We start from the raw sequence: 15,604 nt of genomic DNA on the forward strand, positions 1-15,604 counted from the left end.
AACTACAGAAGATGGGTTTCATGGTTTCATAGTTACCTACATGCCACCTGGTTATGCCCACTTACTCAGACATTTTTGAAAAAAGTTATACTCTTCAGCTCCATGGACACAGGTGTATAAACCAAGCACCTAGGCATGCAGACTGCTTCTACAAACATTATTGAAAGAATGGGTCGCTCTCAGGAGTTCAGTGAATTCCAGCGTGGTACCGTGATAGGATGTCTCCTGTGCAACAAGTCCAGTCTGAAATTTCCTCACTACTAAATATTCCACAGCCAGCTGTTAGTGGGATTGTAACAAAATGGACATGATTAGGAACGACAACAACACAGCCACAAAGTGGCCACAGAGTGGGGTCAGCGGATCCTGAGGTGCAAAGTGCGCAGAGGTCACCAACTTTCTGCAGTCAATCGCTACAGACCTCCAAACTTCATGTGACCTTCAGATTAGCTAAAGAACAGTGAGTAGAGAGCTTCATGGAATGGGTTTCCATGGGCGACCAGCTGCATCCGAGCCTTACATCACCAAGTGCAATGCAAAACATCGGATGTAGTGGTGTAAAGCACGCCGCCACTGAACTCTAAAGGAGTGGAGACATGTTCTCTGGTCCCTTCCCGTTCCAACATGACTGCACACCAGTGCACAAAGCAGCTCCATAAAGACATGGATGAGTGAGTTTGGTGTAGAAGAACTTGACTGGCCTGCACAGTCCTGACCTCAACCTGACACAACACCTTTGGGATGAATTAGAGCGGAGACTGTGAGCCAGGCCTTCTCATCCAACATCAGTGTCTGACCTCACAAAGGTGCTTCTGCAAGACTGATCAAAAATTCCCATAAACACTCCAAAACCTGTGGAAAGGTGTTATAGCTGCAAAGGGTGGGCTGACATCAGATTAAACTCTGTGGATTAAGAATGGGATGTCACTCAAGTTCATATTCATGTGAAGGTAGACAAGTGAAGACTTTTGGTAATATAGTGTATTTTCACTCAATTAATCTCTTCTAATACAGCTACTATTACTGCTGGTTTTGGTGGCCTGAACTCCCACCTCCCCAGTGTCTATCCTCAGGAACTGTCAGCACCCATCTAATAACATTTCAGAAATGTAACCTGCAGCCCCACCCCCTTTTCAGTTCAGTGACAAAATTTGTGACATAATTTAGATTTACCCTCTTTCCCACTACTAATTTTTACTCAGCAAGTATTACTGTAGTTGCTTCATTTACTCAGTTGTTTATATCAAACATTTGAGATACCATATTTCAGGTTACCTGGTTCCAAGCAGAACACACAGACACTGTAAGAGTAAAGAGACAGAACACACCTTTAGCGTTTTCTCTCTTTATTCATAAATCAGCTTAGAGTCCACTGCACAGTGAGCACTGAGCGGACTGCGGGTCCGGCGTGACTCTGACCAGCACTTTTAAAACTGCTTTATACCCAGAGAAGCACAGTTCCATTAAGATACCAAACACGATGCTTTCATTACATGGAAGAGGTGGGAACGTTTCACAAATAGCATGATTCCAGTATGTCGAAGAGTCTCCGTGATTTTTGGTTCTATAAATACAAGTTCCAGGTTTTCTTTTTTTCTTTAGATCACTGTTACTAAATCACTGAGATGTATCCTCATCAAGATGAGTCATGATTGATTCAGCTGCTATTAATATTTAAGTGACTGTGCATCTGTGCATTCGTGAACAAGAAAGAAACAGAAGTGCGTTAATATATTATACAGAAATGACTGAAAGGACACCACTTTTACTGCATGTGGTGCTTTTTTTTTTTTAGGCTTTACAATTCTCTTTTTAACACTGCAATAAGGGGACTGAGCAAATTTACACAAGGATTTTTTTTTTTTTTTTTTTATTACTTCGTTATCTCTTTTTGATGCCGTCATTGCAGAGTGGTGTATATTCATGGATGTGTTTCTGTTTTGTCCTGCTATCAGTCCATATACATGGGGGAGCTGGGAGAGGCCGGCATCTGATCCAGGATCCTGCAGACGTAACTTGCTACGTCGACCGGGCGCTCCTCGTACATCTGAATGAACGGATCTCTCTGAAGTGGATTTAAAAAAAAAAAAAAAAAAAAGGATGCATTAATACAAAATTCCTGGAAGAAGACCTTCTAATAGACTAACAGACTAATGGTGATTTAACATGAACTCACCAGTAGCTCTTTGTACTTTGGCCTTTTTGATTCATCCTTTGTAAGGCTTGAGAGGAAGATGAAAGAGAAAACAGAAGCACTTCATTGATTTAGCCACTGGGGGGCAGAAGAGAACACAGAACGGTCTAGAAAATGGCAGGAATTCATTTTTACAGCAGTCTTTTCTTACCACACGTTGACAAAGGCGATGAATTTGGGGGAGAAGCGCCTCTCCTCCGAGTTGCTGAGCTGTGGCGGGTCTCCTCTCACCACCTGGGTCAGCTGGTCAAACACACTGTTCCACTTTGGGTAGGGAAACCGTCCCGTGGCGAGCTCATACTGAAACACGTAACACACAAGCTCAAGCACAAGAAACTGTAAAACGAGTAAATCTCAAGATTTCCTGCAGAGTTTTAGAATTTTGGTTAATTCATTAACAAACACTTACTGTATAGAGCATGCATCATTTAGAGAATAGAGCATACTGTAAATATGTAAATGTTTATTAAACGTGCTAATAGTTTAAAATCATCAACTTCAAACCGTGCAACAGTGATGGTGGTGCAGGTTTACTGCTCACACTGTATGCACTGTTAATAAAAACAAAGGTTGGTGGAAACAGTGTGAGGCTCTCAGATTGTGTTTTCTTCCAAACATCCATCAATCTTGTTCAGATTAGGAGGGGCTGGAGCCTATCCCAGCTGCCATAGGGTGAGAGGCGGGGTACACCCACCGTGAAAGGCGGGGTACACCCACCGTGAAAGGCGGGGTACACCCTGGGCAGGTCGCAGTCTGTTGCAGGGTTAACTAAGAGAGACAGACAATTTATGTTCACATTCATGCCCACGGCCAATTAAAAATATCCAACTAATGATGTTTGTGGACTGTGTGAGAGAGCTGGAGTACCCACAGAGAACCCATGTGAGCACAGGGAGAACGTGGAGACTCCACACAGAAAGGCTACGCTAAGCACCATACGAAACAAACTCCAGGAAGACACCAAGCAGCATCAGAAGGTCTGAATCACATGACCTCCTCCTCCTGCTTCTCTCCTGGGAAAGTTCTGGTTTTATACCAAGTCTGCCACATTATTCATCAGCCCACCAATTTTTATCAAAACCACTGACTGAGTCGCCATGACAGCAGACTGGTTTTATTGTTTTTACTGTAGTTTAGAGTCTCTTTGTGGCCCTAATGTGTCATTTTGCAACCCTTGGTTTGCATTTGTTAGGGGGGGGTTTGTTGCAACGAAGACCTCTGTGCTTGATTTTCTGGACCAAAAGAACATGCAAAGATTGTAATATAAGTTATATTACACACGTTGCATATATTGTAAAAGATTATATCATAATAGATTCTTTCAGGATATGAAGAGACTTCAGGAGAGCTGAAACTCACCAGTGTGATTCCCAAACTCCAAACATCTGAGCGGACATCGTAACCTTGCCGGGACGCGCTGGGGTCTATTCTCTCCGGCTGACAAAAGAAACAGGAAGCAGATTTAGACAAACTTAGCTCACAAGACAGACGCGAGCATCTTTAAACTGAACACAGGATTTTAAGGAAAAGAAAAGCTCATCTCAGGAATTTTTAGAGATGGAAACATACCAGGAAAAAATTTAGGAAAGGTTATAACTGCATGTGTGTTTTTTAAACAAGAAGCAATCAGCATGTTACTGAAATAATGCTCTCAGATGAAGCATGTACGCTGAAGAACTGCTTACAAAGCCCTTGTGTAGGCTTGTACTCTGATCATAAGAGATAAAAGTTTGTCTTGCAGCCATATGAAAGGCATTAATGCAGCTTTGAAAGCTTTTCCACTATAATGAATCGCTGGAAATTTTACTTTAGGTGCTGTAGGTCTCAGAAACCACCAGAGGTCACTCTGACTGTTTGGTTTAAAACAATAAAAGCTTCAAGTCTTTCTTCAGCATTGACAGAAAGAAACCCCCAGAGCCTCCACAGAGGAAAGTCACACACTTGGAGGTGCAAAGGAATCCTTAAATTAGGGTTTTTATACCTGGTGAAGTTTCAGACAAGATGGTAAGAAAGAAACGGGTGTTCCCAAATCCCAAACTGGGCCAAACAACAACAACAACAACAACAACAACAACAACAACATCAACAACCCCTGAGAATACTAAACAGCTCATCACCTCCGGGCATGTTTTCACCTGCACAACAAGATGCCATCAGCTCTGAGGCCCACACTCAGCACGCTGCCTCCCTCCTGCCTTACGAGGCTTCTTCTGTGAAAATCCACCTCTCCTTCACTTTGTCACAGAGGCACAGAACAGACACGGGAGCAAAGTGTGTCAGAGGGCTGCAGAGATCTCCTGCTGCCGCACTGAGAGGAGGAAGCGCCTCGCTGGCCCATTTACAGGCCTGAATTAGAGGCTGATGTCACCCGGCTGACTGGGACGCTCTGCACTGCAGCAGCTGACTACTGCAAAGACGCTGCTCGCTCCTGCCAGCACCGGAGACCGTTAGTCTCTCCAACCACTGCTGCTATGAGCAATATTAGTGAGGAAATTATTAGAAAGCATTTTATTTAGCATGCTTTTCCCTCTTCAGTGAGATGATTTGCATCTTTACCTTAAGAAACTAAACTTGATGATGCTTTGAGCAAACCTATAACAGCAGAATACTTAAAGCTGCGTCTATTAACCTCACTGACAAAAACACCTTTTAAACAACATAAGACAATAAAATGATATATTTGTGGTTTATTGGGGGTTCAAATTCATGCTTTAACCATGGGTTTAATCATCAACACTAGCTTGTATCTGCAGAAAAAAAGAAAATCCGCCAAAGGTAAAGTGTGTGTTCGCTTCCCAGCTGGTCTCTTTTTCTACGTCATTAAGCCTGTAGTAACCAGCAGCAGGACGGTCACACACCTGCTGTGTGTGCCAGCTGGAAACCAGAAACTGGGGCTGAGATTCCTGCGTTCTGAGCTCACAGCTGTGGGAATCTCCCAGGTGACTTTGGTTCAAACAGAGTCATGAATGAAGCACCCTGCATCGGCCTTTGGGAGAGTCAAGCGTGTGCGGAGGAGGCGGCGTACCGCTGATAGTGCCGAACCAAATTTAGAATGGAAACCGGAGGGATGGGAGGTGTGGGGGGGTTAGAGGGAGGAGCCCCCAGCTGATGTAACCCTGTGACAAACAATAACCTCAAGTGATGATGTCACGATGAGATCACCTCTTTGAAAGGTTTGGTGTTGCGCGGACACGCGTAAGTATGTGCACACAGAGTGCTTAATGAGAACACTGTTTGAGAAAAATCAATGCAGCAGTGATGGTTTTTACTCAGAATCTATCAGCTGTTTGGCCAATAAATTAAAAAAAAATTACTCATCAGCCTTTCCCAGATCACAATGAGGTTATTAAATATCCTTTTTGTCTAATTAATAGCACTACACATCCAAATATTCAAGCCATTAGAGGATGGTGAACTGCAGCTAGTAGATGCCGTCTGCAGGGGAAACACAGGCAGCATTCAGACCCCACTGATTGTATTAAGGGTCCAAAATGTGCCCAGAAAATATTAACACCTGAACACCAGAAGCACCAGAACATGTGCATTTCCTAGAGCGGGAAAATAAAATAAATTCTTCCTCCTCAGTGCCTCATTATAAACAACCATACTGTGTTAAGCAACTTTTGCCAACTATATTTGGTTCATTGCCTGTCCCATCCCCAAACCCAAAACTATCAATTACCCTGTAATGAATGTTGCAGGGTATATTACAAAGCCTTTCTCTAGCTACTTTAAATACAACATCACTTAGTGGCCCCTTCATGGAACTGCTTTGGAGCTTTTTTTCAGTGGACTCGAGCCGATTTGTGCCTAGCGTTACCTTGCTAACCTCATCCTGTTACTCACCGCCATGTACGGTCTGCAGCCGGCATCTCTGGTTTTGGCGATGGAGTCCACCAGCTGGCCGCTGATGCCGAAGTCACACAGCTTTATGTTGCCGTTCCTGTCCAGGAGGATGTTTGACGGCTTAATGTCTGAGTTAGGAGACACAGCTGGTGAAAAGACACGCATCGGTTCACACGCAGTATAACGGGAAAAGTCTGGCGTGCTCTTACCTCTGTGTATTATTTTCAAGTTTTCTTTTAAGTGGTTAAGTGCCTTCACAGTCTGCAATATACAAAAATAGGGTTTAGTGCAAGAAGTCAATAATTAGGCTTCTTTTATGTGTAAAATGAGGGCAATACACTTCCAAAAAACTTACAGCTAAAGTTATTTTTCCTAATATTTCCTCTGGAATCACATCGTCTAATGAGCCATATACAAACTTGTAAAATTTGTCTAACGAGGTAGCCATAAGTTCCATACAAATCCAACAGTCCCCCTAAAACACAAGAAATATTCAGTTACCTGTTTGTATGAGATCAGACATAAAAATTAATAACACTGTAATGAAGTGACTTTATTTCACCTCTCTGAACAGAGCACCGTAAAACTGCACAATGTAAGGACAATCACTACTTCTCATGACCACATCCAAGTCCATCAGCAACTGTTTCTGCTCCTTCTCATCGACTGTTGATCGAATTCTCTGAAAATGACACGCAAAATGTTTCAAACATGCATCTAACAGACTCACAAACATTGCTCCCACGTTCGGTTTCAGCACAGACGGAGACGGGGAAATAATCACCTTGACCGCCATGATCTGGTTACTTGGCTTGTGCACCATCTTGTTGACGGAGCCGTAAGCCCCGCGACCGATCTCGCCCAGATCTTTGAGATCTTCGGCAGTGAAGTCCCAGTGCTGCTCTGGGGAGATCTTCAGCTTTCCCGAGGACTCGATGCTGTGTGTCCTCAGCCGCTCTCTGAGGAGGAAGAAAGAGCCGGCTAAATAACAAGGAACCGGATGGTCTCGATGAACAGACACAAGCCCGGGAGGGAACGCTCACTCACATGTGTGGGTTCTGGAAGGGGGGCCCAGCCGTGTTCAGTGTGAATCTAGTCATGGGTTTGATCGGAGGGTTGGCGAAGTTCAGCTTCAGGGCTTTACGTTTACCTGACCGAGGGGAGGAACATGAATCAGATGCTGAGGAAAGACCAAACTCAGCCCATATGACAGAATGGTCAGTGAGTGGAAACGATACCAAGCATAAAATGACAACACAAGGACTGGACAGATGATTAAATGCATCCCAATCTCCTGAAATCTATAGATGACATGCTTTTTATAGATTATTGGGATGAGAACTGGCAACCTCTGCATCACCTGTGTATTTATAAAAAATAAAAAAAAAATACTCACCTACAAGCCTCTGAACATTTTTTTAGCCCCTCCAGTTGATATCAGCATTTTTGTCTGCTTTTCCTAATGTCAGCAAACCCATGAAAACACCAAAGTAAGGAGCACACGAGCGTTCCCCTTTGTCAGCAGGATAACTCAAACAGTTACGGGCAGATTGGCATGACACGGTTTCTACCAATTTAGAAATGATTATTTTCTGGATTCAATGCACTTCCAGGATTTTTTTGAAATGGTTCTTAATTATTGCAAGATGGGGCATCTTTCCCAAATGCATATCGCATTGGATCAGAAAACCTGGGAGTCATCATCTTGAGGTTCTCGAGAAAATATTAAAGAGAAAAATCAACACTTCACAAACTGCAAGGCTCCGGGTTTGCACATCTATTGCACTGTATTTATCATCAGACAACAATGCATGCAGTAGTACCATCTTAGGTCACATGCTTTTAGTCACATGGATGTTGTATCCAACTGGAACCGAGACGTGAATAAATCTGTCTCATCGATCCAGAAATCCGCCTGGATCCAGAGACTCAATTCATGCACGCTGTGGAAACCGTTCTCAGCGTTGGGGAAGGCACGCAGTCTCAAACTGCCCAACAGCATTAGCACGAACACACCCACTGTGGTTTATTTGTCATTGTAAAATTAGATTAATCCGCCACTCAAAGTAGTCCCCAACAAATGTAAAACTTTTCCAGTTTAATAAGTAATCACTGCTTAAAACTACACCAGTTGTAAATTTGGGGAACTCACGCGGGCTGTTTTTATTTATTTATATTTAGATTTACAGGTCATTGAGTTACTTTTGGTGTTTTCATGGGAAGTATACCACCCTCATCCAGCAACATTTGTCATAAATGTCATGATAATGGAATTTTTTAAAAAATAGGGTGGATAGGCTGAGATGATAATGATGTTCTAAAGTCTAAAGTTTCATCCTTTCATCCAGTATTAGATGGTTTTTATACAGGAAGCAGAAAATCCTGCTTTTCTGCAACTTCTAATATTTCTATGTTGCAATACAGATAGATGGGGTTTTTCCCAGCTGACTTGGTATGTAAGCAAGACTGAGCTACAAACAGAAGGCAATGAGTTATGTTGATTACCAAATGTCTGTACATTTTCCTAATATTTATATATTTTTGTTACAGCCATGATTTTCTTTTGATGAAACAGCCAGAAACTCTTTTGTATGCAGGAAAAACCCTACAAATTTTGCCTGGTAAACCAAGTGCATGAATATCTCTTTGAATACAGTTACTTTAATCGCACAAATAAAAAAAAAAAAATCCTGCCAGTGAGCAACCCTGCTGACTCTTTTGCAATTTTAAAAGTAGATCAGTACTGGTGTACAGTCAGTTGCCAGTTTAATATCATTAGCTAAAACCAAAACAGTCTAATGCAGCAGTCCTGCAAAATAAATCCTCCCTCAAGAAGGTCGTTCAGTGGTATGCATCGTGTATTTAGTCCTCCCTCACCAGAGCAAAGAAAATTAAAGTAATTTTTTTTTTTTTTAAAAAGGCGGCCAGTCACCTCCATCCAGTAAAATGTAATATAACTCACATATATCTTTAAGCTGTACCACTAATACATAGCAAAGGGTGGGGCTTTTCTAAATAAAGTCATGATGTACTTTTTTAATTCATGTAAAGCATCTTTGAATACATCTCTGAGTGATGACCTTTCCTCTGGATGTTTTTTTTTTTAGGTTCTTGGCAGGTTGGTTGTTCTAACATTTTGTCACGCTGCAGAATGAAGTCGGGACTAATCAGACATCTCCATGATGACACTAGATCATGGCTAATAATCTAAAACATCACTTCTCCTTAAAATGGACAGGACAAGGTTTACTTTCGGGGAAACCTACTTTATCGTATTACACAGACAGGTGTTTGAACTGCAGGTACTGATGAAAATTTGGAAAAACCTGCCAGTATAACGCAGCAGCTTTGAGGCCCTGTGGTACCTGCAGCTGCCTGCAGTAACCACAGACAAGCTAACCAAGCTTGACAGGACCTCCTTCAGCTTGACAGCTCCTTTCGGCAAAGTAGGTGCAGAACATGGCCTTCTACAGCCCCCCTTGGGGTGCTGCTGAAGCTCCACTGGAAATGGGAGTATAAGTGTTCCCTGACTAAGGACTATCCTGGATGCTCCCAAAACATCCTCAATATGCATTTGGATGCACATGACCGTTCAATAATCCTTCCCTAGACACCATCAGGTGATGATCGGTTGATGATCCACCCATGAATTCAAACACAGACAGGTACACCAAACTGGTGTTTGATACATAAGTGATCCCCTCCCTGAGCCTGGTTCTGCTGGAGGTTTCTCCCTGTTAAAATGGAGTTTTTCCTTCCCGCTGTCACCAAGTGCTGCTCATAGGGGGTTGTTTTGTTGTTTTTTTCTGTAATTACTGTAGGATCTTTCCTTACAATATAAAGCGCCTTCAGGCAACTGTTTGTTGTGATTTGGTGCTATATAAATAACACTGAATTGATCCGATCCAAATGTCCAGGGAAGCAACCCTCCCATCCACAATGGCAAACCCAAACATACAGGCTTTAAGCCAGGCAGCTATGAGTACACCCACCCCTGCTCTTTCAGAGTAAAACAAAGTCCAGCCCCTCTTCAGGAGATTGGTTCCAAAGTGTTAAGATGAGTCCAACAATATCTAGACTGCGCCTCTCATCCTCACACACAAGCTCTGGACCCTTTCTCCACAAGAGGGATGATGCTCCATGTCCCTTACACCTGTTTGGGCAACCAGGAATCAGGCCACCAGAGCCTCTACTCGATCCCCAAAGCTCCTCCTGCAGGTGGTGGGCCCACAGGAAATTCAACTTCATTATAATCTTCATAAAGGAAGGATTCACTGCAGGACTGGTAGATTAGACTGCATTAGCTTCAGATTAGGCAGGCCAAATAAAGTGGCAGATGAATGCAATCTATGCATGAAAACTAGTGAGAAATTATCATGTCACTGTTTGTTTCTCACAGTCATAATTTTAACGACTGTCCCCTGTCAGGTTTGTGCAAAACTGAGAATTTAAAGACTCAAATTCCCAAAGGAGTAAATGGAAAAAACAAAACAAAACCCAGGTGCTCTGATTTTGATGCAGAGACAAAAATACAGCATGCTGCTTGAACCACCTCCATTGATAATGCAAACACGCCAACCCAAAAGGTAAACATGAGCGAGACGAGGGGGAAAAAAAGAAGAAAAAAACAAAAACACTAAAATATATCTGGATGGAAACATGCTCCTCAGGCCAACTGCTCTGACTTCACCTTGAATCGAAGGACAGCTCACTCCACCCCAAAATACCACAGGAATGCGAGTGCTGGAATTCCATTAGGTTTCAGTGGAAGGTGTTGTGTGAAATTACAACTTTGGAGTGCGTGTACTTTGTCCCGACAAGCAAGTGCTGTGCTGGAGTGCACCCATGCCAAGAAAAAAAAAAAAAAAAAAAAAAAGTAACACTGCAGGCACTACTTCTGCTTGTTAGTCGCACACAGAAAACCAGCCAGGTAGAGCTTCCATTGCACTTTTTAATTGGTCTTTCCTCGATTGGCAGAGGGGGATCTGTTGAGAGATCTCGTGCCGAAATATCAATGGAAGCTCTGAATTTTAGGCTTGTGCCGATGAGCACAGACACGCTTTTCCTGGAACTGTGTCTGACAAAAATAAAAGCCTTTTTGTGCAGCACAGAAATCCTGAAGTAGACAACAAACCACGTTTCTATAACTGCATGTGTCTGTAGCCTGGCATATCCCAGCGTCTGAGAAGGTCATATCAAAAGCATCAGGTACCGGCACAAGCCTACTCGAACCCATCAGAAGTTTTGACTCAGATTAGTGAAGAACAGCAGGACAGACTCCCCCATACCAGACTGTCAGGCGGAAACAAAGGGATGAGAACTGTTGGTGCTGAAGCAAAAGAGATTTGGCTTACTTGGGGGAGCTCCAGACAGGTTTATCTGAAACCCTAGAGGTGAGAAGACAGCTTTTTATTTTTGTTACATTTCACCTTACATATGCCAGCCTGACTTATATTCCTCAAGAGACAGACTGATTTGTCAGTTTTGATTTCAACCTCCCAGCAACCCAAAACCCTGAGAAGTAATTGCAAAAACCGACCCTGCTTTAGTTTCTGAGCTGTCAAACATTCTGGTGCATGTATCGCAGGTTAAATGCATTTTCTGGATGGCAATGCACCGGCATGCACACGTTTTTATGAAACAAGCACTTGGAGCAGAATGAGGTGTCAGTCAGTGATGGAGGAAAAAATAGGCTGCAGGTAAAACTAAAAAGAAAAAAATTCTGGAAGTGAGCATGATTTACCATCATGAAATGATTTCAACAGAAAACAAACAGTTAAAAAAAAAAACACTTTTTTTTCCTCTTGGGGCAGCTCACCATCGATCAGCATCACGGGAGGAGTTAGGAATCGTTAGTTAGCAGCATTAAAATGAAAGATGAAATACAGTCAGGGAAAAGAAAGCAGAAACAGGAAAACATCAGGGCTGAATGTTATATTCACAATTATCTGACAATCAGACAGTCAAAGCATTTAAACATTATGTTATCACTACTGTTAGGCTTAATTAAAGTAACATCTACTTTATTATGGTGGCAGCTACAAAATTAACATGCATATCATTTCTATCAATTACATTAAAGTGAAATAAACCTAATTCCAAAAAAAAAGCTATATTCAGATTCATGATTCTAACACCAGTATATTATAAAAAAATAGAAAAAAAAAACAGAGTATGTAGCCGGTGTTTAATTCTTCCAAGAATTTACCATCCAGATTAAGAACTGTATTTTTAAATGCATATGCTTATCTGACTCTACTGAGTCAAGAAAGGGTGTAGCTACCTGTTTCACTCTGACATCTCCAGCAGGTGTTGGACTCTGAAAGTTAAAATGAGACAGTGTTTGTACAAAAAACACACAGAGCATGGTGAGCATTTTGGTGTAGTGGTGCTGGGAAAGCCTGGTCTGGATGCTTCACTGCTGACTGAGACGAGCTGCACTGAACTGCATAAACTTACCGCTTAATAAATCTGTAAAGAATGCATGGAAATAAACCAACCTGCAACGATGAGTCCAGCTATTTAACCTGCTTTTACATGTTTCCACGCGCATACAATAAATGAAGCATGACTTCTGAGAAAATTCTTAATCATCGGGGCGTTTAGATGAAGTCAGCACACGTAACATAACTGAGGTGCAAGCCACTGTGTACGTGTGGAAGATCATTTTGAATATCAAGGGTGCTGCAACCCAAATGCATTTCGAGACACAGCCCTAATCTGGGCCGAACAGTGTGCCTTCGTGCTCTGTGTTATTTACAAATATAAATATTTTAACAGGCTAATATGAGATGAAGAAATATCGACGCTAGTTAAAATTGGCAGTTTTTGTAGTGGAATTTGGCGACATTGGGCAATAGAAAACAGGATGCAACAGGGCAACAAAATATCAAAATGGTAACACGGACGTTTAACTCAATAGGAGAAAAATAAGAGATGAATGTTTCTAACTGGTGAACTCGAAAATAACAGCTCTCCTGCCTGCAGGGAATGCCAGTCCGCTCCCTTGGGAATATTTTTCAGTCCTGGGAGTAGCCTGAGCCGCCCACGGCTAGCCCCGCTAACATTAACCTTCACTGCAGCAGACTACGCGCCCCCCCCTGCCCACCTCCAGCTTCACGCCAATGTTTTCCCACCGCCTCCCACTTACCCTGCATGCTGCTCACGGTGGTAATGTGCTGGGACTGGGACTGGTGCTGCTGGTGCGTTGCTCCTGCGTTGTTGCTGCTGGGTGTTGTTGGGTTGTTAGGGCTGGGAGTCGCCATTGTTGTGTGTTTGAATTCCATCAGCAGCGCCCGGAGCTGCAATGCAGAGACTCGGAGAGCAACTTCACTCCCTTCCCTACCAGCCACCGTAACGGCTGCTGCGCTAACAGCCGCAAAAACGAGCAGGCAGCTGCACTGAAAAGGCCTTAAATTATTAAAGCTTTTTAAAATTTCTGGTCTGCGTTAAAGGCCACCTCCGTACCAACGTTAACAAAAACAAACATCCAGCCAAGCTAGGCTAACTGAACTGGCTATCCAAGAGGCTTTACGACCCGCAATCAGCTGACCAAGTGACACCGCCATGTCAACGCCCATTGTGCGGAGGGTTAAAAGTGCCAAAATGAAATAAATAAATACGTCATTAAATTAATTAAATTTAATGACTCAATTACAATTGGCAATAAATAAATAAATTAAATTAAACAATTCATTTGATTTAAGAAATACATTTAAATATTTCATGAATTCATTTATTATTTTATCTGTCAATCACAACCATCAACGGGGCAGGGCTAACGCTGACCTAGTCAAAACTACTGTGTTACACAGTCGTTGGTCTGGAGTCGATTCTTTCAGTTTCCGTTTCTCAGTACCAAGTAAACAGAGGTTGTATTTGTATACTTGTTAGTTTCTACTTAGCAGGTATAGTCAGGATTCTGGAAGTCTGAGGACGGGGAACAGCTCATGGCACAGACAACATCATACACATCAGCTTGGCTTCACTGTGTACTGTGCTTTTTTATCCTTACAGTTAATATTTATGATGAAAACAGCACATAAGAGACATAATTACCTGTGTTCTTTTAAATTGTATAGATACTCTGGCAAGATGCTCAGCTATAAAATGCTGATTAATGTGAAATTAATTAAAGACAAAGAGTGAATTAAAGACAAAGAGTGAATGATTCAGTTCAAAATATACTGACAGCACAGAGAGACATTAAGGATCACTAAAACCATCCAGTTATAAAGCTAAACTTTAATCTCGGCTGAACCGATTTAGTCAGGGAACAAATAAAAAGGTAAATTAAAGAAAACATCAGCTGTTAGGTATGACCTAAGAGAAATATATCCTGTGTTTACCCTCCACTGAGAGGTGAGGGTCAGGGGGGGCTTTGAAAAAAGTACATCGAACAAGCTGTTCTTGAAAGGTATCACGAGATTCGATTGCTCGGTCAGCTGATATCTGGTGAGGTGAGCTGGCTGTTAGGCTGCTAAATTCTTAGCTAAAAAACATGTTTTTAATTCCAGCCATCCATTCTCTTCCACTTATCCTCTTCAGGGTCGTAACCATTCACACTCACATCTATGGGCAATTTAGAGTGACCAGTTAACCTAATCCCAGTAACTGCATGTTTTTGAACTGTGGGAGGAAACTGGAGTACGCAGACACGAGGAGACCATGCAAACTCCACATAGAGCAGTGATTCTCAAATCCAGGCCTCGTGGCCCAGTGTCCTGCAGGTTTTAGATGTGTCCCTGATCCAACACACCCGAATCAAATGGCTGAATTACCTCCTCAGCATGCAGTCAAGTTCTCCAGAGTCCTGCTAATGACTTCTATATTTGATTCAGGTGTGTTGGATACGGGACACATCTAAAACCTGCAGGACACTGGGCCATGAGGCCTGGATTTGAGAATCACTGACATAGCGAGAGAGAAGCCTGGAATTAAACCCAGACCTTCTAGATGTCATTCAACCTACGAGGCAGAGGTGCTAACCACCACGCCACCCTGCTGCCCATGTTTTTAATTATTAATATAAAAAGTGCATTTGGTGACACAGAAACAGCAGCATTTCAAAACTTTACATACAGTTTTGGGGCACTTTCCTCCACCACTGCCACTTGTAATTTTGTTTAAAATGTATTATGGCAGCCACAAGTCCACACCACCACCAACTGACTGTGACACTGCATCAACCCATTCTCTGGGTTTGATCTGTCTTGACTTGCTGTGCAGGGTTACCAATAAGATGTTAAGGTCTGTTAATGAGCAACAGTTTAAATTATTTCATAATGCACTACTCCACAGGAACTATGAAATAATTAAAAAGTGAAATAATGAAATGTATTTTTAAATAAAATGATATTTTAATGAATGAATGACACCTTTATTTATTTAGTTCCACTTGTAATTAATTAATGACACATTTAATTAAATATTTAGTTTTGTTCTTCAGTTCTTTGTTGGCACTTTTGGCCCTCCATACTGCAGCGGTCCTACACGCTAGAAACAGTTAGAGACAGGACGGATATTCGTCAGAGTTTGTTTCAAAATAAAACAAAATAGTGCTTG

At 42.2% G+C, this 15,604-nt stretch overlaps 1 protein-coding gene across 3 annotated transcripts; it reads right to left on the reverse strand.

The window, feature by feature from the left end:
* Window positions 1-1,329: 1,329 nt before the first annotated feature.
* Window positions 1,330-13,613, reverse strand: map2k4a (mitogen-activated protein kinase kinase 4a). 3 transcript variants are annotated; one of them, XM_030735687.1, is made up of 13 exons: window positions 13,191-13,613; window positions 12,324-12,359; window positions 11,395-11,427; window positions 7,088-7,190; window positions 6,825-6,999; window positions 6,603-6,722; window positions 6,396-6,515; window positions 6,250-6,301; window positions 6,041-6,168; window positions 3,554-3,631; window positions 2,346-2,494; window positions 2,177-2,222; window positions 1,330-2,065 (listed from the first exon to the last, which is right to left on the reverse strand). In XM_030735687.1, exons 1-13 carry the CDS (start codon window positions 13,324-13,326, stop codon window positions 1,952-1,954), a joined length of 1,290 nt encoding a protein of 429 aa, XP_030591547.1. In that variant the 5' UTR covers window positions 13,327-13,613; the 3' UTR covers window positions 1,330-1,951. The 3 variants fall into 3 exon arrangements, with proteins under 3 accessions (XP_030591547.1, XP_030591549.1, XP_030591548.1); XM_030735689.1 differs by lacking the exon at window positions 11,395-11,427 and having other exon boundaries at window positions 7,088-7,178; XM_030735688.1 differs by lacking the exon at window positions 11,395-11,427.
* Window positions 13,614-15,604: the final 1,991 nt, after the last annotated feature.

The sequence above is a fragment of the Archocentrus centrarchus genome, chromosome 8 (genome assembly GCF_007364275.1).
Source record: "Archocentrus centrarchus isolate MPI-CPG fArcCen1 chromosome 8, fArcCen1, whole genome shotgun sequence".
In the NCBI taxonomy this organism is placed as follows: domain Eukaryota; kingdom Metazoa; phylum Chordata; class Actinopteri; order Cichliformes; family Cichlidae; genus Archocentrus; species Archocentrus centrarchus.

Coding starts and splice junctions, on each gene's coding strand:
- map2k4a (XM_030735687.1), bottom strand. CDS start 13,326: ATGGAATTCAAACACACAACAATGGCGACTCCCAGCCCTAACAACCCA. Junction 7,191..11,394: donor CCTGTCTGGAGCTCCCCCAA/GTAAGCCAAATC, acceptor CCCCTCGGTCAG/GTAAACGTAAAGCCCTGAAG. Junction 6,169..6,249: donor CTTGAAAATAATACACAGAG/GTAAGAGCACGC, acceptor CTCCTAACTCAG/ACATTAAGCCGTCAAACATC.